Source organism: Eumetopias jubatus, unplaced genomic scaffold (assembly GCF_037043125.1).
Source record: "Eumetopias jubatus isolate StellerSeaLion01/CBP00866 unplaced genomic scaffold, mEumJub1_p1.0 scaffold_17, whole genome shotgun sequence".
Classification (NCBI taxonomy): domain Eukaryota; kingdom Metazoa; phylum Chordata; class Mammalia; order Carnivora; family Otariidae; genus Eumetopias; species Eumetopias jubatus.
This window is the reverse complement of record NW_028274823.1, coordinates 58745132-58767770: the sequence shown is the minus strand read 5'-3', so window position 1 is coordinate 58767770 and position 22639 is coordinate 58745132. Positions and strand designations below refer to the sequence as shown.

The following is a 22639-nucleotide window of genomic DNA, read 5'->3' as shown; positions in this document are numbered from 1 at the left end:
GCTGAGTATATAAGAATTCTCTAAAGCCAAGCATAGGTGCTGTTAATCTCATTACATATATATAGCTTGTTCTAGTTTCTGGCTTTTTTCCCTTTTTGATGTTTTAAAGCTTTTTTAAAAACTTATTTTACTATGAATTTATTGGGAATATAGAGATTTTTTGCAATTAAAAAAACAAAATCCTTGGTCCTTTTCCTATTAAATGTAATTATCTCAAATTTTCAGACATTCATTAGTTTCTCAAATACATAGGGTGCTAATTTACTATACCCAGTAGTGAATTTCTCTACCCATACTAATACTGAGTTCTTATGTTAAGGATCTCACCAGATTCAGCACAGAAATCCAGAAAATAGTGTGTTAGGGTTGTATAGATCCTTTGTTTGCAACTAAAGTCTTTTATCATTATCAGAAAATTTATATAGTTGTATTGGGTACTTTGCAACAAGAATTTTTTCTATCCAATCATTGCCACCAAGGATCTTCTCTGCACTCACCTTGAACATGAACAGATGGCCCCAAATTGTACTGACTGGAAATGTCCAAAATACCTGTGACAGCATCTGGGTCTACTGTTTTTCTGGTTCCTCTTCATATTTGAGGCACTCTCTATAGCATGGCAGTGAGAAGTGAGGATGTTCTCAGATGGTGGAGATAGAAAGGAAGTAGAATGGTTGCAGAATGGTTTGTGAGTGAAAGGAGGTTCTGAATTAAAGATTTAGAGAAGATGGAAGATGGGTGATAGTTCATTTATATTTGATCTATTTCCACTAAGACTTGGATAGCTTTGCTGGAATTTTTTCTGGCTGGCCTTTTCAGACCAAGTAGTGGAATGGTCAGTTCTCTTGGGTTTGGGAAACAGGAAGCAGTCAAGCCTGGTTTCAGCATATTGGACAGATGCTAACGCTGACTTATGGTTGAGGGGATGTTTCTCCTAAGAGGTTCCTAAGGATTGTCAAGGCCTTAGATCTCAAGCATGATTGAGTAACTGGAGAGTGCCTCTTAATTCTCACCATCTTGGTAACAGTGAAGGCAAGATGAAGCTCAGCACCGTGGAGAGCTGCCTCCAGGCGCTGGGGGAGTGCAGAGAAGGGGAGATCAAATACACTGCTGGGTTTTGCAGTGGTTGGCCCATTCACTCCTGTTGACTTTTAGTGGCTCTGAATAACCTACCATGGCATCCAAGAAGATCAGCTGTCTTCATAAGGACATTTGAAACTCTGGACAAAGTATCAAGAAGGGTAATCTGTATAGCAAAGGCTTATGGGGGAGGCACTGTTTTAGGGGGTCTTATAGCTTGGAATAATCATCAATGAATCAAAGACGATTTCAGCTCATTTAAAGAACTTTCCATTAGTCAAAACTATCCATAGATGAAATAAACACTTTTTTAAATAAAGATTTTATTTGACAGAGACACAGTGAGAGAGGGAACACAAGTGGGGGAGTGGGAGAGGGAGAAGAAGGCTTCCCTCTGAGCAGGGAGCCCGATGCAGGGCTAGATCCCAGGACCCCGGGATCATGACCTGAGCCGAAGGCAGACGCTTAACAGCTAAGTCCAGGCACCCTGAAATAGACACTTTTATAAATGAACTTCCCATTATTTAGGGCACTCAGGCAGAGGCTTGATGATCTTTTAATTGGTATGTTGCAGAGGTATTTCCAGGACTTAACAGGATAGCTGAACTAGATGATTTTAAAGATTCCTTCCCACTGTAAGGTTTTGTACTTACAGATTCAGTGAGGGTTATATGTCAAATATATCTCAAGAAAAAAAAAAAGTTTAAGTGAGGATCCTGCAAAGTACTAAGCTCATACAAGATTCCTGAGTTCTTCCAGTTCTCCATTTCTGTCCTATCCTTGTCAGTCGTTGGAAAAAGGAGCAACAACAACTCTGTCCTACCTTTGATTTTGGACCTGGACAAATTTCTTAATAGAGTGAGGAATCCAAAGTTTTTTATGGCTCTAGTCACATGTAGGGACCAATGAAATCCATCTATTTTTGCCACTAGATGCACTCTAATACTCCCTAAATGTATTAAATGAAGCCTATTATGAAACCAATAAAACTTTCCTTCTACAAAACACAACATTTGACTACAAATATTAAAGATGGGTATATGTGTTGTTTGGGATATTATTCTCTAGAATAGGTGACTTGCATTTTCTCCCCAATATTAATTTGTGTGTGATAACATTAGTTCTTGATTTCTCATCCTCACTGTGGTCTATTCTCTAAGGAGAAAACTATTTTCTTGAGGCAGCATGATGACCTGAGTTTAGGAATCAGAGAAGTTTGAATCCCAATTACAATCCTTGGGAGCTGTGTGATGGAGAAAGTTTCCAAACTTCTCTGATTCAGTTTTCTCATCTGTAAAAGGGAGATGGTAATGATAGATCTGACTTACAGAACTGTTGTAAGATCTGAGGCTAATCTAGTCAAAGTGCCCAATGCAGGAGGCACCTGATATCGTTATGTGTATATTTTTATATATCTGTATATTCACAAAACTTGTCTGATAGGTGAATACATGGCCTACTATACAGGTCCCGTTTTTTGCTAGGTTGTCTGGAATTCCTCCATTTAGAGATTCAGTCCTTTAGGTTAAGATTATAAGAAATTTCATCAATTCAAATCCGGATTTGCCTAGGGAGGTATTATGCCTTGGCTAACAAGTTTCTAGTTAAAATCTGATGCTATAATAGGAATCAAATACGTAATGCATAGGCTTATTTTAGACATTTCATACATTCTGAGATTATCCTCTCTCATCTGGAATCCCAGACCCCTAGGAATACTCAGAGAGTACCTGGGTTCTGCAAAGTATTTTCAGTATTTCAAACATTCTAAAGAAATTGTATATATTCCTTTGCTTAACTCCTTGCTAATTACAACATCAAGTTTCTTTGGCAGTGGCTGAAATTATACCAGCTCAGTAATACAACACCATCACAGGCTGGTGTGACATTGCTAAGCTATATTTGTATCTTATTTATAGATAAGGAGAATGATCATGAGTTTATTACTAAATGCAATTTAGCAGAGACAAAGGTCAGATCTGTGAGGAAAAAACAATGGAGAGAATAGTAGTAGTGTTGAAAATTGGGGACCACTACATTTTGAGAACCCCTCCTACTGCTACCTGAGAAGGCTTTTGGGGAATAGGGAAGACAGACTACTGCCAAAATGGAGTGGGGAAGAGAGACACTGAGAATCATGAAACAAGAAAGGGGGTATCAAAAACAAACTCAGAACTACTTTGCTGGCCTCTACAAATCCTTCTTCCTTTTGAATCCTTAGAGATATGTTCCATCTTCCCCGGTAGTAGCTTCCATTTCTTGGGTAATAGTGCCCTCTTCTGGGTAGCTGATGTGACTACTTTTCCAGCGCTTAATTCAAAACATTTACAAAGTAATTGGCTAAAGAGAGAGTAGGACTTCTCTCCAAAGGTTAAAGTTAAAAAGCTTTTTTCCAGGGGCTTTGAGCCCGCTAAGTTGGTGGAGTGTGGGACTTTTAATCTTGGGGTTGTGAGTTCAAGCCCCACTTTGGGTGGAGAGACTTAAAAATAAAATCTAAAAAAAAAGCTTTTCCAAGTTTGAATTAGGAGCTACACATCTACATAAATATACATGTGCTAAATGTGTTCAAAGCTGTGTCTTCTCCAAGGCTTTCAAAACCTATCAAAACCTTGAGCTAAAGGTAGAAATGTAAGCTGCTCTGTATATCATCTTTGCAGTACTGTCATATCAGCTGATCCTCCCAATTTCCCTGCACTATCAGCAGGGAAGACATGTTTGTCTCCACATTACCAACAAAAAAGACCAGGTTTTAGAGTTGATTTGGCTGAGGTCATGTGGCTAACAATGGCAGAAACATCCCTCCTGTTCCCTCCTTCACTTTCTCCTTACTTCTTATTACTCTAAACACTCATTCTATCCTCCAGTATCTTCTAAGCAATTTATAATTGCTCCTTAAACTATTTCCATGTCATAACATTTTAAAACAATAGTTTGATTCCTTTTGTCACATAAGATTGACGTGCAGATGCAAAATGATGACTTTTTAAAAAAACTTTTGCTTTTTAACTATAGAAAAATCTAGCCCTGTAGGTTTGAGAATGACCAGAGAGAGGCAAGTGTATATAGTTCCCTCTTATTTTTATATCTTGAGGTCATAGAGTTTAAGGACCCGAAGCCAAAGGCAAGAGAAATCTTCATAGAATCTTGGAACAGAGCAACAGATGAGGCACCCCAACTCTTAAATTTTAAGAGATAAATTATATCAGTGACTCTGGTAAAATATTTTGGAGAATAAAGATTCTAATAAGATTATATTTTAAATTATTTGTGCATTGAGATTCTACTACTCCTTCATGTTCTTCTCAATAGATATTATCGGATACAAATCTCTTTGAGAGTTATAGAGGGAGCAAATAGGAAAAAAAATTCTCCATTCCTTCATTACCATTCCCAAGTTTTCTAGTTGATATCCACAGAGAGCACAGAGTTACCCAAATTTGGTAGTACTCAAATTTTTTTCGGCTAAGCGACAGCTTGAAGTTACTTATGACTTGGTTTAAGACAGACAGAAGTTTGATTCAATGAGTTTGGGGCTTAGAAAGGCAGGGATTGTAGAGTGTCCTAAATCACAGTCATTCTGAAAAACACTTAATAAACTTGTTAGTGTCTTGCATGGGGAGAATTGAACAGTCTTGTCCTTTCTATTTACATACCTGCTATTTGACCTCCAAATGAATGCCAATGTTTTAGAGGAGCTAAAAACTTTATTTCATCAGTATTTGATCTTCAACCACAACAAACTAACATTTGTTCCTATTATCCCAATTTTACAAGTGTGACGTTCTTTGCCACATCCACTCCTTGTTCCTATGTACCTCGCGCTCTGTTGTAGGGCTACAAAGACTTTACAGTGGTAGAACTGGGGTGGGTGTGAAGGAAAGGAAGAAAAGGATTTAGAAAAGCACAGATCTAGAGATGCATAGTGATTCTCATACTCTACAGAGATGCATTTTTCCACTATCATTAGCTGACACTCCTTTTGTTCACAGTTGTTTTTTTGTTTTTATTTTTATTTTTTTATTGTTCCCAGTTTTGAATCCATAAGGTAACTTTTAGATCTATAGCCCTTTTGACGTCAGACCAATCCATAGTAGTGCAGAAGGCTTGTAGCCATCATTTGTGGTTTCAGCTATTTATGACCAATCCCCAAACTACATGACATATAGCGGTTTGTAATTTTTCTAAGACACAAGTATGATGCTCAGGTTACAAGGCTGGTGGTCTTAGAAATTGTCAAGTGCACCTACATCTCAATTTGGTTCTTTGTTCTCCACTCAAGAGTAGCTGGGTTGAAGAGATCATGAAGAGATAAAGAAATGGCTCTGAAAAGAATGCCAACAAGCCAGCACCAGCGATGTAAGAAAAGTGTAGGCTAAGGAATCAACCTTCTGCATTGCCAAAAGATTTCCAGTTTTGTATAAGGCTGTAATTTAGGAGCAGTTAATCCCCATCAATAAAATAAAATCCTTTAATTCACTGTAAATACATAATCTGTCGAAGACATTTAGGCTTGTTTTCTCGCTACGTTTCTCCGGGGTTTTCCTACTCACCCTAATTTCATGGGCGCATCTGCCCCAAAACGCTTTTCGAAACAAAGCCTTCGGGTTGGTGTGGTAGAGAGGGCCCTCAATTTGGATTCAGAAGAGGAGTTCTTTGGTCCTGACTGTGCCACTAACTGAACGTGTGTCTTCAGACAAGCAAATCCCTTAAGAGGAGCTTAGTTTCCCCTCCGTCAGTGGGGAGTGTGAAAAGGACCTAAAATGAACCAAGGACTAATTTCATTACTAAAGCTAAGACTTGAGGTACGATTGTCCAGTTCCGACCTTCACTTCAAGCCCACCTACCCACGGCAGAGCCCGCCAAGCCCCTTCCCACCAGCGCCAGGCCGCCGGCCTCGCGCTAAACCGTTAGACGTTAACGCTTCACCCCGCAATGGGCGGGCCGAGGCCTGCAGCTTCCGGCGGTGAATGGCGAGGCGGCGCCTGGCGCTCCCCACCGGCCTCGCTCGGGCGGGTCCACTCGCAAGCCCGCAGCGCCCGAGCGCCTGTCGGCCGCGGTTGAGGGCCTTCCCAGCTCCAGCAGTGCATGCTGGGAAGCCCCAAAGTGTCTCCGCGGTACCGAGGATAAGTGTTTGTAGTGGGGTAGGGAGAGAGAAGTCGGGGGGGAAGGGCGACGCGAATCACTTTATGCTAATAAGTTCGCGCGTCCTTTATGGAGATTGGCCAGGGTTTTGCCCTAGCAGCCAATCACTTTAGAACAAGGGTGGGCCAGTCGAGATCGCTCATACTCATTGGCTGGGAGGTTGCACACGCGAAGGAAGAGTTTGAATCTAGAGTATCCGGGATTATCTTTTCCCCCCGGCCGTACGGTGCGTGTCCCGGAAGTGACGTAGCCCTGGCCGGGCGGCCGCCCTGCCCCCGCTTCCTTTCACGCTGCTGCCGCCCGTAGGTGGTTGTGGCCACCGAGCCCAGAAGGAGGTGGCGGCGGCGGCGGCGGCGAATGATGCCTGGGAAACTCCTCTGGGGGGACATCATGGAGCTGGAGGCACCCTTGGAGGAGACCGAGAGCCAAAGGAAGGAGAGGCAAAAGGTGCGCTGAGGATGGGCCGCGCCTCTTTTTGGGCTGCGCCGGCTTGGGCGGGGAGGGGACCTGTCTCAGATCTGATGGTCTGTCACAACCCGGCCGGAGCATCGCAGGGCCTCCCCTCGCGCAGCCCTTGTCCCTTTGAGGTCGCTCCGGGCCCATTCCCACCTCCATACCCGTATCCGGCAGAAGGGCTGCACTAGGCTTTGGCCCGGCGTCCCGTGCTCCCTCAGCTCTTACCGCGGGAGCCTAAGAGATGGGCAGACTCAAGTTCCCATAACCGCGGAATCTGTTCTTTCTTTCCTCTTTTTCCTTAAGCAGCGAGGCCTGTTCGGTTCTTATGGGCCGTCTTAGAAGATGATTAAGAAAGATGGTTGCCTTGAATATGTGTTACTTTCCGTCACCCTGACCTGTGAGGGAGAATCTTGGGGAAATAGATCTTAGGTTTACAAACCTCGATAGTTTAGAGGCTTAAGGAAAAGTGTCACAGCCAGCATTCCTAGGAGTTGGCTGTGATGGAGATCGTGTGGGTTGTTTCACTAGTAGGCTTTACTGTTAGTATTTTCATTCAGTCCACAAGTATCTAATGAGCTTAATTTGTGCCACACTCTTTGCTGGCACCAAGGAGTTCAAGTAAGTCCCTTCCCTCAAGGACCCTGTAGAGGGGTTGCCGAGAATTCCCATCCGCACCCTCAAAAGAGAGAGACCCAGAGAAGACAGCAGAGCTTCGGTGGGTGAGGAAGCTGTATTTGAAGGCTGACATTTGACAAGAAAAATGGAAATATTCTGTATAGCTCCAGAGGAGGAGAACTTACCTTTCCTACCTTATCACCACGGTAAACTTTGCCATTCCTGCCAACCAGTTATTTTTCCTCTGTGTGGTGAAATATACATAACATAAAATTTACCATTTTAACTATCTTAAAGTGTTACGTTTTGTAGCATTAAGTACATTCACATTGTTCTGTAGCTATTACCACCATTCATCTCCAGAACTGAAACTGTTCCCGTTAAACATCAACTTCCCATTGTCCCCTCTCCTCAGTCCCTGGAAATCACCATTCTACTTTCTGTCACTGTGAATTTCACCTCTCTAGATACCTTATGTAAGTGGATTCACCAAGCATTTGTAATTTTGGCTCCTCCTGAAATGCCTGTATCTCCTTTTGCATTCAAATCCTATCTATTGGGGCACCTGGGTGGCTCAGTTGGTTGAGTGTCTGCCTTCAGATCAGGTCATGATCCCAGAGTCCTGGGATTAGGCCCTGCTTTGGGCTCCCTGCTCAGTGGGGAGCCTGCTTCTCCCTCTCCCTCTGCTGCTCCCCCTGCTTGTGCACATGCTCTCTCTCAAATAAATAAATACAATCTTAAAAACAACAACAACAAAAAACAAATCCTATTTCTCTGTCAAGGTTTAGTTTATGTGTCTAATTTTTTTTTTTAAAGATTTTATTTATTTATTCATGAGAGACAGACAGAGAGAGAGAGAGAGAGAGAGGCAGAGGGAGAAACAGGCTCCCAAGGAGCAGGGAGCCCGATGCGGGACTCAATCCCAGGACCCTGGGATCATGACCTGAGCCGAAGGCAGACGCTTAACCATCTGAGCCACCCAGGCGCCCTAATTTTTTTTTTTAAGATTTTATTTATTTGACAGAGAGCGCGAGCGTGCAAGCAGGAGGAGTGGCAGGCAGAGGCAGAGGGAGAAGCAGGCACCCCGCAGAGCAGGGGGAGCCCAATGTAGGGCTCAATCCCAGGACCCTGGGATCATGACCTGAGCTGAAGGCAGTTGCCTAACCAACTGAGCCACCCAGGAGCCCTATGTGTTTATTCTAAACATTCTAGTATACACATCCAGTAATCTCATTCCCCTTTGAAGTCTTGTTCCAGTGCTATCTTTATCATTCTGTTGGCATCTATTACGTGCTTCTTTGTAAAGTTAGCTCACTTTTCCCTTTTGTGTCTTCCCCAAAATGTTTCCTAAGATTCTTGAGGGAAATGGCCATATACTTGTCTATCCTTACATATTAATACATTCTTGTAAATTGGTGGCTTTCACGTTGTAGATTCTACAGAAATACTTGTTGATTTTCCTCTAACTGTGAAAGACAACTAAAGATTGGGAAGCAGATTGGAATACCAACTAATAGAAGCAGCATTCGGGTAGTGATCTGGCACTGAGTTGAAGATAACTTTGGTTTGGGTATGTAGAGCTATGGAGCTAGGCCTTAGGTTCTCAAAACTGGAGTGCAGGTGAGGAAAGAAGCATGGAAGTGTTTGTTGAAGCCATGAAAATGGTATGAAAGTATATGCAAAGAACAGAGACTTAAGGAGCATCCACAGAAGGAGGAGGGAGAGGAACCATTGGAGAGGGTAGGTGTAAGAGGGTAAGGAAGGGATATAGAGTCTCGTGGAAGCTGAGGAAGTGGACAGTGTCAAGCACTCACTACAGATCTGATGTGGAATGATGTATTTCATCACCATGGGATATTGCTGAGTTTGGACTTGGGGTCTCACTTTATCTTGCTTCATCTTCCTGAAGTATGGGGCCCAAAAGTGATTCTAACCCCAAGGCTGGCTCTGTAAATAACCTTGTTTTTTTTATAGAACTTGTTGGTTTGGGGAAACGTGGGCTAGTTCAGTTAATGAAAGATCAAATGTTGTAACATGTAACTGTATAACTTATGTTAATGGAAAGCTCTACTGTTTACAAAGCATTTTCACATATGTTATTCTATTTTCACAGCATCTCCTCCGTTTTATGGATGAGAAAATTGTATGTGAAAGTACTCTGTAAAATTTATGTAAATCCTGGTGAAAATTTTGGTGGTGGTAGTTTTTGCTATCACTAATAACTACTTTGTAATTTATTTTGAACATTTGACCAAGTAATTTCGAAGTGTTAAATTGCCAAATAATTTCTTGCTGTTTGCACATATTAAAACACTGGTCACCAGTTTGGCATTTTAAAACTAAAGTTGCAGAGTTGTCTTTTTTTTTTTTTAAGTTCTGTTAATTAACTAAAAAAACTTTTAAAAAGTTTCAAGGATTACATATACTTGCCCTTCCATGGGAGTATAACAGTTGAGCTTTACATGAATGACAGTTTTGTTTGGTTTGTATATTCTTTAACCTGTTAATTATCAAAGTTCAAAGAGGAAGCATGATGTGAAAAGAGCATGGGCTGTCAAATCAGACAGAGCTTGATTACTAGCACTTCCACTTGAAGGAAATCCTGCATGTGAGTCTTTGGCAAGTACTTACCTTACTAAGAACTTCTGTTTCCTCATCAGTAAAATGGCAAAGGTAATACAGGTTCGCTATCCCTTATCCAAAATCCTTGGGGCTGATTCAGAATTCTGGGGATTTTTAGAAGGGTAACACCCCAGTAGGGTTTGGGGCCCCCAATTTATAATCAAACACCTTAATATCAAATGTGAATATGCATACTAAGTGGAATAAATGTTATAAATAGCCTCACATTAGTTCGAGTCAAATTTTTCCACCAAATGAGTTCAGGTTAGGTGAGGTTTTGTCTCCAAATAAGTTACCAAAAAACTTTCGGTTTTCAGAGCTTTATGGATATCGGAATTTCGGATAAGGGATTATGGACCTGTACTTCCCTTATAGGGTTGTTATGAAGATTTAAACAAGATAAGCCGAAAACACATTACACAGTGCTGGGTAGGTACTCAATAATTATTAACTTTTTTTCTCTTGGAGATATTAGAAGTTTTTGTTTGCTTTTTAATTTATAAATCTCGGGTTCTCATCTTTTTCTGAAAGGAGCTATTTTGATTTCCCTTAAATCATGTAATGGGATCAGAGATGGGCTAGAGGCCATTCTTGAGAATGCAAGAAATGGGATGAGAAAGAAAGCAAGAGGTGAGACTTAGGCTTGGCATTAGCAACCAGTCTGGATTTTTACCAGGTAACTTTTCAAGGTGATGGTAGATTGAGCTTTGCTGGTTGGGGAGTCAACGCTCTAAGTTCTCTAGAGTCTTAAGAGGAGAGCTTGTGACCCTTTTGTTGCTTCTTTGTTTTTCCACAGAGTGATAGAAGGAAGTCAAGGCACCATTATGACTCAGATGAGAAATCAGAAACAAGAGAAAATGGTGTTACAGATAACTTGGATGCTCCCAAGCCCAAAAAAGCTAAAATAAAAGAGAAGCTAAATGGAGACACTGAAGAAGGATGTAATAATAGACTTTCAGATGAATTTTCTAAATCTCATAAGTCAAGAAGAAAAGATCTGTCAAATGGAGATATTGGTGAATATGAAAAAAAATCAAAGCGAATGTCATCCTTAGATAGTTCTACTCATAAATCAAGTGATAATAAACTAGAGGAGGTATGAATACTTTTTGTTATGCATTTGCCATTATCCTTGAAATACAGGCTAATTTGATTTTTTAGACTAATTAGAATTGATTCCATAATGTTTCCTGCTTAGTGTTCAGTATCCTCAGTTGAACAGTGGAGTCTATACAGCTGAAACCTGATGAGCCTTTTATTCTTTGTCCCTTGTTTCTGTCATTGTATTGCCTTTTTCTTTGGGTGGAAGTGGGGGGGGGGGATGGTCAAATGTAAACCTTTCCTGTACATTTGGGTTCCTAAATAGTTTTTCCAAATTGCTTATTGATGGTCACCTACTTGATTTCTTATGGTTATTTCAGTCCCTACCAGTACTCATGAATTGACGTCTGACTTCCTGAAACAAGGTACATAAAGCCTCTTGACTTTGTGTATTTTGCCTTCTGCTTTTTCTGCTTCTGTAATGATAGCAACTCTAAGTGATCTTTAGATCTTACTGTAACTCAATCTTAAAGCTGTTTGCATTTTTTAAACAAAAATGAAACCTAAAAATGATCTGAAGAAATCTGTTCTGGATATTAATTTTTTTGGAAGGTGTAGAAAACATGCTTAGTGTAGAATTCACTTTGCTGGACCCATTGCTTTTGCCCATACCTGTTAGAGTAGATATTTTCTTGCACAGAATTTATTCAATTTGTTCTTGCAGTTTTCCTCTAGCAGAGTTCATAGATTTGTCTAGGTATCATAAATTGTCAGTAACTCAAGTCCTCCAAAAGAAACAACATTTAGTCTTAATAATTCTTGGTAATCAGTAGTTTTTTATATTTTAAAATCTGATGGTTGCCAATAATTTAAATATATCTGAGCCTAATTTAATGTGTAATCTTTGGAGAGCTTTGGGAAAACATGTTGAATTTTTGCCTTAAAATATGGCATTTTTGTATTTGTGAATTTGATATTTGTCAGGAAGCACATATGGTAGAGAGTTGATCTAAATAAGGCCCTACAAATTTGTATTGCTAGTAGCAGGATGTACAGGGTTGCTTTTGCTCTGTTGGGATTTTACCCGGTACAATGCTCTGTATTATAATAGGCTTAATTGTTCATTATTTTTTTAGATCATACTTGGGTTAAGGAATTCTACTTCTAGGCATTTATCTTCCTAAAGAGATAATCATGAGGTGTGCAGGGATGTATGAAACTCTTATCACAGTGTTGTTGATACAAGCAAAAAATTTATGCATCTTAAATGTCTGATAGTAGGCAGTTGATTTTAGAAAATATGCTAGATCTATGCAATAGATGACATCTGTCCTAAAGGTTGTAGAAGAGTGTTAAAAAGGTATTCAGGGGTTGCCTGGCTGGCTCAGTAGAGCATGCAACTCTTGATCTCAGGGTCATGAGTTCAAAAAAATAAATAAGTTATTAAAAGGTATTCAGTGAATCCTATTAAATGAAAAAAACCACATTACAATACAGTATATACAGTATTACTTTTATTTAAAAACATTTAAGGGTGCCTGACTGGCTCAATTGGTAGAGCATGTGACTTAATCTCAGGGTCGTAAGTTTGAGCCCCATGTTGGATGTGGAGATTACTTAAAAATAAATAAATAAATAAAATTTATATGTGCATAGACTGAGGTTTGGAGGAGTACTTGTTTCAAATGTGGCTTTAGCTGACTGGATTATAGTTTTATTTCTGTTTATATGTGGCTTCTACAATGAAAATGTATTACTTTTGTAATAAGTTTTTTTTTCTTTTTAATCTTAAGATAATAGCCTTGAGGTTTGCTTAAATAGCTTACAATTTCAGTTTAATATTATGTCTTTTACCTGGTCTCTGAAGCTGCTATTTTTTTGTGTATGGTTCTGGAACTACCTTCTTTTAACATAGCAATAATAAAGTTAACTGGTAGATATATTGTCTTCGTTCTATATACACATTGACTAGTATATAAAGTTTTCAATAGATGTTAAATGATTATGTCATGCTAACCTCTACATGTGTTCAAGAAATTTTCAAGCTTACAGGAACTTTTCTTTGTTTTGGTGACCTAAAACATGCTATTTAGAGCCATAGAACAACTTTTTTTTAACATTTATTTTTAGAAACAATTTACTTTCCTCATTGTGTAATTTTTTTTAGGTTGGTTTATAGGCTTCTGTTAGACCTTGCAATTAATACTGTCTGTATCTGTGAATATGACTTAGATGATCAAATAGCTCTTCTGTAATATCTCAATCAAATGGAAATATATTTTGATTTATGTAGTAGATGTATTTCTAAAGGGAGTTTTATTTGTGAGTTAATAATTTTAAAATGTACTGTGGGAGGGGCGCCTGGGTGGCTCAGTCAGTTAAGTGTCCGACTCTTGATTTCGGCTGAGGTTGTGATCTCATGGGTTGTGAGATGGAGCCTGGTATTGGGCTTCATGCTGGGCATGGAGCCTGCTTAAGATTCTCTCTCTCTCTACCACATCCCCCCCCTCCTCTCTAAAAAAAATGAAAAACGAGAAAAAAGAAGTAAAATGTACTATGGGAAAATGTATTGAGTAAACTTGCTGTTTAAAGGGATACTTTTGAAATTAAAAGGATCTTCCACTAATGTATCATGTAAGTTAATCTATAGAATTTTTGCAAGTACTAGCTAAAGTTGATTTGTTAGCTCGTTCAGTAAAACGAAAAACGGTAAATGAGTAAGATTCTAAATATCTAGTTGAATATGAACTATATTAGTTAGAACTTTGATTTCATTTTGACAGACCCTAACACGTGAACAGAAAGAAGGCGCCTTCTCCAATTTCCCTATTTCTGAAGAGACAATAAAGCTTCTAAAAGGTACTATGAATTTTAATGGATATACAACTGAAAATCTACAACTAGGATTTTATAAAAAATCTTTGCCTCTTCTGACCAAAAGGAGAATATAGGAAGCATAAGAGAAATAGCTGTTCTTTAATTGCAGTTATTTCTACATCATCCTTTTTGATACTCTAACTGGTGTTTAACTTTAAATAATTGTATGTATTTGTCAGAAGTGTCAGACCAAATTTTTTTTTTAATTCCTCTTTGCGGTAGGAATAACTGTAAATATCACTGGGTATTGTATTTTTAGGCTGATGTTGAGGAATCTGGCTTGTCATTTTCAAATAAAAATATTTTTTCCTAAAGCTAATCTTAAATATATTTCAATGAAATCTCATTTTACAGGTCGAGGGGTATCATATCTCTTTCCTATTCAAGTTAAGACCTTTGGTCCTGTATATGAAGGAAAAGATTTAATTGCTCAAGCACGGACAGGAACAGGAAAGACATTCTCTTTTGCCATCCCCTTGATTGAAAGACTCCAAAGAAATCAAGAGGCAATTAAAAAAAGCCGCTCACCAAAGGTAACCATTATAGGGAGTAAAAGGTTTAAAACATTACTCTAATGGAAAGGGAAAGAAAGAATATACTGATCTTAAGTTCAAGTACCCCCAAGATAGAAAAGTTAGCTCTGTGGCATAAAGTAAAAATTTAGATCCTAAAGCAAAAATTAGTTGATTTTTAACATAAATCTCAAGTAAAGTTGAATGAAGTAGTTATTTTGCATATGAATATAATGTGTATGGATTCATAGATGTCTTTGATAAATGTATGTTATGAAGCCAGCATGTCTGATTTTAGGTATATTTATAGTGAGTATATTTAGTGACCTTCTCTTCTTTTTTTTCAGTCTTGATCTTTGCTTTTAAACAATGAATTTGCTAAAGAGGTATTCATTTATTTAGTCATTCAGTTAATAATATCATCTATTTCACTGGTTGACTTTTTAAGAAGAGATTATAGAAATGATTTTGTTAGTCCCTATGTTATTGGGGTACTGGAGATCTGTCTTAATTGTAGTAGAGAACAGAGAGGACTTAGTGAAATTTTATCCTAAAATTTGATGTTTTCAGAATCTGTATTCACTTTAAGGTTAATAAAAGTGAAGAAAAACAATCAGTATCATAATTTGAACAGATATGTGACTAAAAGTAATTTGTTCTTTAAGACTCCTAAATGGCATTGCAATGTGAAAGGAAATTCACATGTATTAATATAATTAAGTCATAATGGTCTTGGATCAGGTTGGCCAACAGGAACTACCTTTTTTAGAGAGTTTTGTTTCTTAGGTGAAATTAGGAAAGACTGCAAGTAATAGAAATAGGACACGTTCCAACACTGCCTTAAAAAGCTTTTATGCTAGAAGGACATCATTGGAGAGTCCAGCTCCACCACTTCTAGCTGTTTGATCTTGAGCAAAACTCTTAACTTCTCTGAGACTCAGGTTCCTCATCTGTACAATTAGGATAATAATGCCACCTCATAGGGTTTTTGTGAGAATTGAATTATGTAATTCATGTAAAACACTAGTTCTGTGCCAGGCACTGTTTGAAGTGTAAGGAATACAGTAACTTAAATTGACATAAATCCCTGTCGCCATGGAGCTAATATTTTAGTGCATGAGACAGACAATAAACAAATAAGTAAAACATAAATATTTTACATGACATGAGTGCTAAGGATAAACAGTTAAGGGAGGAGTGAAGCATATGAAAAGAGGGTTAAGAACCTCATTGAGAAAGTGAGTTTTGAAGAGAGACCTGAAGGAAGAGGGGAGGGTATTATAAATCTAAGTTACTGTTCTTGTTGTCATTTGTGCTGTCTTTATTTTTTAATTTTTTGTGTGTGTATGTGCTCTATCTTTAAATACTATGACTTTAATGTTGAGATTCCTAGTTTTAAATGCACCTTAAAAAGAAGTCTTCTCAGTTTGAATTTAGATGTTTTTAGAAAAGTATCTTTTTATTTTTTAAACCTCTTGCTTAGGTTCTTGTTTTGGCTCCTACAAGGGAACTGGCAAACCAAGTAGCCAAAGACTTCAAAGATATCACTAGGAAACTCAGTGTGGCATGTTTTTATGGTGGAACATCCTATCAAAGCCAAAGTGAGTAAATAATGTATGATAGTAGTGCAAAGATCTATTTGCTACTTAAATCTGAAGAAATAATGTGAAAACATATATTTGATCTTTATATATTACTGATACTTCTCTCCTCTCACAGTTAATCATATTCGAAATGGTATTGACATCTTGGTCGGGACTCCTGGTCGTATCAAAGACCATCTGCAGAGCGGCCGATTAGATCTTTCTAAACTGCGCCATGTTGTGCTTGATGAAGTGGATCAAATGTTAGATTTAGGTTTTGCTGAACAAGTTGAAGATATTATCCATGAATCCTACAAAACTGGTATATTCTAATTCAAAATAAACACATTAGCAATTTTTCTTATATTTAAAAGGTTACAAATTTTTTATTTCATAATTATTTTTACATTGTCCCCAGTGTTCTAACAAAACTAAAGTTACTTGGTACCTGTTCTTTTCCTGAACAAGAAAGTACAATGGTGACCTTTAACTGTTTGTTAGCTTCCTATGCTTTCTTTCATGTATTATTTTTTATAGTCACTAGTTAGATTTACTAACTCATTTTACTGATTTCTTTGCTCATTGTCCCTTCTTAAATTCTCACCTTTTTTCTGGGGTCAGTTTTCTTCATACTTTCTCCCAGTTTTGAAAGTTGAAAGTTTTAATAATTGTAATGAAGTTTGTATGTTCAAAATGTACCCCAAATTTTGAATTTTTTTATGATTTCTTTGAAGTTTGGGGGGGCTTTTCAAGAGCTGACTACATCATGGATGTTAAGAAAGCATTTGATTTCTTTTTGTTTATTTAAGATTCTGAAGACAATCCTCAGACTTTACTTTTTTCTGCAACTTGCCCACAGTGGGTATACAAAGTTGCAAAAAAATACATGAAATCCAGATACGAACAGGTTGACCTTGTTGGAAAAATGACTCAAAAGGCTGCAACTACTGTGGAAGTAAGTAGCTAGCTTTCTGGCATGATAGATTGTAGCTTTTAGTTGGTATTTGAAATTTGTTGAAGCTAAAGTCAAGTTTTGGGTACTAGTTCAGGCCAAATGTTCCTTTCCTTTCCTTTCAAGATTATTCATTTATTTGTCAGAGAGAGAGCGCACATGCACAAGCAGGGGGAGTGGCAGGCAGAGGGAGAAGCAGGCTCCCCGCTGAGCAAGGAGCCCGATTTGGGACACCATCCTAGGACTCTTGGGATCATGACCTGAGCTGAAGGCAGATGCTTAACTGACTGAGCCACCCAGGCATCCCCAAATCTTTCTTTTTGCCTTTAGTCAGTAAGATACCTGTGTATTTCTATGATCTGAGACTGAGGAGCAGAATAGAATAAATCAGAGAAGAAAAGTATGTTAACAGATAAGTCCTAACAGGTGATATACAGGCAGCTGTAGAGAGAGACTTAAAGTATGTAGAAAAGGACAAAAGGGGCAGTTTATATCAATTTGAAGAAAATAGCGCCAGGATAATGTGTTAAAAGCTTAGGTGAAAAAGTTAGATCTCCATCTCATATCCTATACCAAAAAAATTCTCAAAAGAATTTTATTTATTTTTTTTAAATTTTTATTGTTATGTTAATCACCATACATTACATCATTAGTTCTTGATGTAGTGTTCCATGATTCATTGTTTGTGCATATCACCCAGTGCTCCATGCAGAATGTGCCCCCTTGAATACCCATCACCAGGCTAACCCATCCCCCCACCCTCCTCCCCTCTAGAACCCTCAGTTTGCTTTTCAGAGTCCATCGTCTCTCATGGTTCGTCTCCCCCTCCAGCTTACTCCCCTTCATTCTTCCCCTCCTGCTATCTTCTTAAGAATTTATTTTTTTAAAGATTTATTTAAGAGAGGGAGAGAGAGTGCACGCGCATGGGGTGGGAGGAGGGGCTGAGGGAGAGAGAGTCACAAGTAGACTGTGCTGAGTGCGGAGCCCAGTGTGGGGCTCGATCCCATGACTCCAAGATCATGACCTGAACCGAAACCAAGAGTCAGACACTTGACTGACTGTGCCACCCAGGTGCCCCCTCAAAAGAATTTTAAAAAGTGAGCCATAAAATCATTTAAAGCAGGTGTAGATGAACAGTTGATATCAGGAAAGGGAAAGCTTTTCTAAACATAAAGTCAGAAGAAGATACCATAAAGGAAAAGGATAATTGTCACTCCGTGAAAATTCAAACTAATAGTATATTTAAAAAAAAATTAAGGGGTGGGGTGCCTGGCTCGCTCAGTCAGAGAATATGACTTTATCTCAGGGTCATGAGTTTGAGTCCCATGTTGGATGTAGAACTTACTTAAAAGAAAAGGAAAGAAAACGGAAAAGAGAATGGAATGGAATTAAGGTAATATTTGCATTTATGAGAGGTACCGTATACGTCACTTTCTATTTAATAGATGTACGTATATGTGTATGTATACATAAATAAAAATAGTCTAAGCAATAGTGTAATGTATAAGTACAGTGGAATGGTTAAAAAGAATGAATTTGGGGGCACTTGGGTGGCTCAGTTAAGTGTCTGCCTTCGGCTCAGGTCATGATCCCAGGATCCTGGGATCAAGCCCTGCATCGGGCTCTCTGTTCAGTGGGGAAACTACTTCTCCCTCTCCTTGTGCTGCTCCCCCTGCTTGTGCTCTCTCTCCCTCTCTGTCAAATAAATAAATAAAATCTTTAAAAAAAAGAGAGAATGAATTTGAGTGGCAAAAACTAAATTACAAAATGATACATATAGAATTATACTATATATATATATCTAGAGATCATGACCTGAGCCAAAGGACAGACACTTAACTGCCTAAGCCACCCAGGCGCCCCTAGAATTATACTATATTTTCCAAAAAATAGATAAATAATACTAAATGGATTGTTTAGATATTTATGTAAACGTATAAAGATAGGTTGGAAAAGAGAAACATCAAATTACTGGTAATAATCACTTCTGGAAAAGAGGACTTATAGTACAGAATAGTGAAAGGAAGCTTTCTTTTGTATTTTGTAATGGCTGAAAATTTTCTTTTTTTTTTAAGATTTTATTTATTTATTTGACAGAGAGAGAGCACAGATAGGCAGAGTGGCAGGCAGAGGGAGAAGCAGGCTCTCTGCAGAGCAGAGAGCCCGATGTGGGGCTCAATTCCAGGGCCCGGGATCATGACCTGAGCCGAAGGCAGACGCCCAACTGACTGAGCCACTCAGGCGCCCCTGGCTGAAAATTTTCTAAGAGTAAAATGTATCAGTGAAAAAAATTTATTAAGGATGTTTTCGAACATATGCAGAAATTGAATATTATAAGGGACCTGATGTCCCCATCACCAGGCTTTAATGATGATCTTTTCTAAACCCCCATGCCTTCTTCATTCCTACCTTTCTTTTTTTTTTTTAAAGATTTTATTTGTCAGAGAGAGAGAGAGCACAAGCAGCGGGAGTGGCAGGCAGAGGGAGAAGCAGGCTCCCTGCTGAGTAGGGAGCCTGATGTGGTGCTCGATCCCTGGACCCTGGGATCATGACCTCAGCTGAAGGCAGCTGCTTAACCGACTGAGCCACCCACGCGCCCCTCATTCCTACCTTTGAAGCAATCCAGTCATTCTTTCATTTTCATGTAATTGTATATAATTTTTAAAGGATATGTATTCTTTTGGGGCACCTGTGTGGCTTAGTCAACTAAGTGTCTGCCTTTGGCTCAGGTCATGATCCCCAGGGTCCTGGGATCGAGCCCCACATTGGGCTCCCTGCTCAGCTCCCTGCTCTGCTTCTCTCTCTCCCTCTGTGCTCTCTCTCACTTTGCTCTCGCAAATAAATAAAATCTTTAAAAAATAAATAAAGGATAAGTATTCTTTAAAAAACAAAACAAAAACCACAGTTATTATCGTAGTAGGAAAAACCCAGTGGTTCTTTAGTATTATTAAATATCTAGTATCCACATTACCCTACTTATCTTTTTTTTTTTTAAATAGTCTGGATCCAAATAAGATCTTTTTTTTTTTTTAAATATTTTATTTATTTATTTTGACAGAGAGCGAGAGAGACAGCGAGAGAGAGACAGTGAGAGAGGGAACACAAGCAGGGGGAGTGGGAGAGGGAGAAGCAGGCTTCCTGCGGAGCAGGGAGCCCAATGCGGGGCTCGATCCCAGGACCCTGGGATCATGACCTGAGCCGAAGGCAGACGCTTAACGACTGAGCCACCCGGGCACCCCCAAATAAGATCTTTAAATTGCCACTGGTTTGGGGTGTTTGGGTGGCTCAGTCGGTTTAAGCGCCCAAGTCGTGATTTCAGCTCAGGTCTTGATCTCAGGGTTAGGACTTTCAAGCCCCGCCTACTTAAAAAAAGATAAATTGCCACTGGTTTATTTTTCTCTTAAATCTTTTATAATCGACATGTTCCTCTGTCTCTTTTTTCTTCTAATTTTTTGTTAAAAGGAAATGATCATTTTTCAAATGATGAATTTCCCAAAGTCTCAGTTTTGCTGATTTGCATTCCTGTGGTATTATTTAACATGTTCCTCCACCTTCATTTTCCTGTGAATTGATGGTTGGATTGTGAGGCTTGATCAGATTTAGATTCTTTTTTGAGAATGGGGAGGAAGCAAGACTTTGTCATAGGTGGTACAAAATGATTCTTTGTTTTCTTTGTTCTTTTCTGTTTTCCAGGTGCTCTGTAATTAATATGTATTACATTTTAAAAACAATTTTTTGAGATATATGTTAAAATGCACAGATTTAGAATATACAACATCAGTTTTCCTCCAACATTGTTTTATTTATTATTATTACTGTTTTAAAAATTCTTTACTTAAAATCAATTTAGTTAACATATACCGTATTATTAGTTTCAGGAGTAGAATTTAGAGATTCATCAGTTGCATGTAACACTCAGTGCTCATTGCGTTAAGTGCCCTCTTTAAAGCCCATCACCCAGTTGGTTCGCCCACCCGTCCTTCAAGTCTACAGTGGGTCTGAAGGGAGGGCCATTATTTTCTGTGAAACCAAACCAGTTACCCCATCTCCCCATCCACCTCCCCAACATTATTGTTTTAAAGATTTTATTTTTTTAATTCTTTTTACTTTTATTTCATTTTATTATTTTTTAAATATTTTATTTTGTTATTTGTCAGAGAGAGGGAGAGAAAGAGCCTCAGCAGGGGGAGCAGCAGGCAGAGGGAAAAGCGGGGAGCCCGATGTGGGACTCAATCCCAGGACCCTGAGATCATGATCTGAGCGGAAGGCGACACTTTTTAACCAACTGATCAACCAGTGCCCCAAGTCAAAAGAGTTTTACAGTAACCACTCATATAGCCACCAGCTAGGTCCTACCATTAATATTTCACTATATATGAATTTCACTTTATATTTCACTTATATCCATCTTTTTTATTCCTTTCATATTGCAGAAATGAGCATGGTTCCTCATAAGTACTTTAGCGTGTATATTATTAACTAGAGTTTGATATTGACAGATTTTTTGAGGCAAAATTCACATAATTAAATAAACTGTATATAACATGTACAGTTGAGTGTCTGTACATACATGATGTTGTGCAACCACAGCTTCTCTCTACTTCCAAAACGCTTCATCACCCCAAAAGGAAACCCGATAACCATGAAGCAGTTAGTTCCTCCCCATTCTCCTTTTTTCCCAGCCCCTGGCATTAACAATCTGCTTTCTGTCCCTAGGGACTTATCTATTTTGGATACTTCATGTAAATGTGATCATATAATATGTGACTTTTTTTGTGTTGGGCTTCTTTTAGTTAGTATATTTCTGAGGTTCATATAATATTTACAGTTTTTAAAAGATAAGATTTACATACAGCAAACCCAGAATTTTAAGTACATTTGTTTAGTTTTGACAAATTTGTTACATGTGTATCACCCAAACCCCTACCCAAATATAGAAATATTACCATCATCCCAGAAATTTCCCTCATGTTGCTACTCAGTCAAGTCCCCCATCCAGAGATAGCTACTGTTCTGATTTTTTTTCTTTTTCTTTTTTTTTAAGTGGGCATCGAGCCTACTTAAAAACATGGGGCTTAAACTCACGACCCTGAGATTGAGACCTGAGCTGAGATCAAGAGTCGGCCACTTAACCGACTGAGCCACCCAGGCACCCTTGTTCTGAATTTTTTCTACCGTAGATTAGTTTTGCCTATTCTAGAGCTTGATATAAATGAAATCCTGTGTGTATTCTCTTTCTGTAAGGCTTCATTTACCTAGCATATGTTTTGAGGTTAATCCATATTGTTGCATGTATCAATAGTTGATTCTTTTCTCTTTTTTTTAGTTCCTTTTGATTATTGAATAGTATTACGTTGTATAAATATACTACAATTTGTTTATCCTTTCACCTTTTGATGGCCATTTGTATATTGTTTTTAAGTGGGTTTGGGGAGAATTGTCTTACTGTATGCCAGAAAGGCTGATTCTTGAACAAATAGAAAAAAATATATACAAAATAAGTCTTTTTCACTAATTTTAATGAAACAGATACTTGGTATTTTCTTTCCTCAAGCATTTGGCCATCCAGTGCCATTGGTCTCAGAGGCCAGCAGTTATTGGAGACGTCCTTCAAGTCTACAGTGGGTCTGAAGGGAGGGCCATTATTTTCTGTGAAACCAAAAAGAACGTAACTGAAATGGCCATGAATCCACATATAAAACAGGTAAGTATTTTCTCATGCTTTCTCTAATTGAGATTATAGGGATGATTCATTGAAC

At 38.5% G+C, this 22639-nt stretch overlaps 1 protein-coding gene across 2 annotated transcripts in view; it reads left to right on the top strand.

Annotated features, from left to right (window-relative positions):
* Positions 1-6487: 6487 nt before the first annotated feature.
* The window catches only part of DDX50 (DExD-box helicase 50), a 38144-nt gene continuing 21992 nt past the window's right edge, over positions 6488-22639 (top strand). Inside the window, exons 1-9 of one of the 2 annotated variants that reach the window (XM_028109704.2) lie at positions 6488-6669; positions 10291-10344; positions 10712-11011; positions 13740-13815; positions 14188-14366; positions 15829-15946; positions 16065-16250; positions 16738-16883; positions 22435-22584. In XM_028109704.2, the coding sequence (XP_027965505.1) occupies positions 6580-6669; positions 10291-10344; positions 10712-11011; positions 13740-13815; positions 14188-14366; positions 15829-15946; positions 16065-16250; positions 16738-16883; positions 22435-22584 (1299 nt within the window). In that variant the 5' untranslated portion in view covers positions 6488-6579. The remainder of the gene's footprint in view (positions 6670-10290; positions 10345-10711; positions 11012-13739; positions 13816-14187; positions 14367-15828; positions 15947-16064; positions 16251-16737; positions 16884-22434; positions 22585-22639) is intronic. The other variant, XM_028109705.2, reaches the window with a different exon arrangement.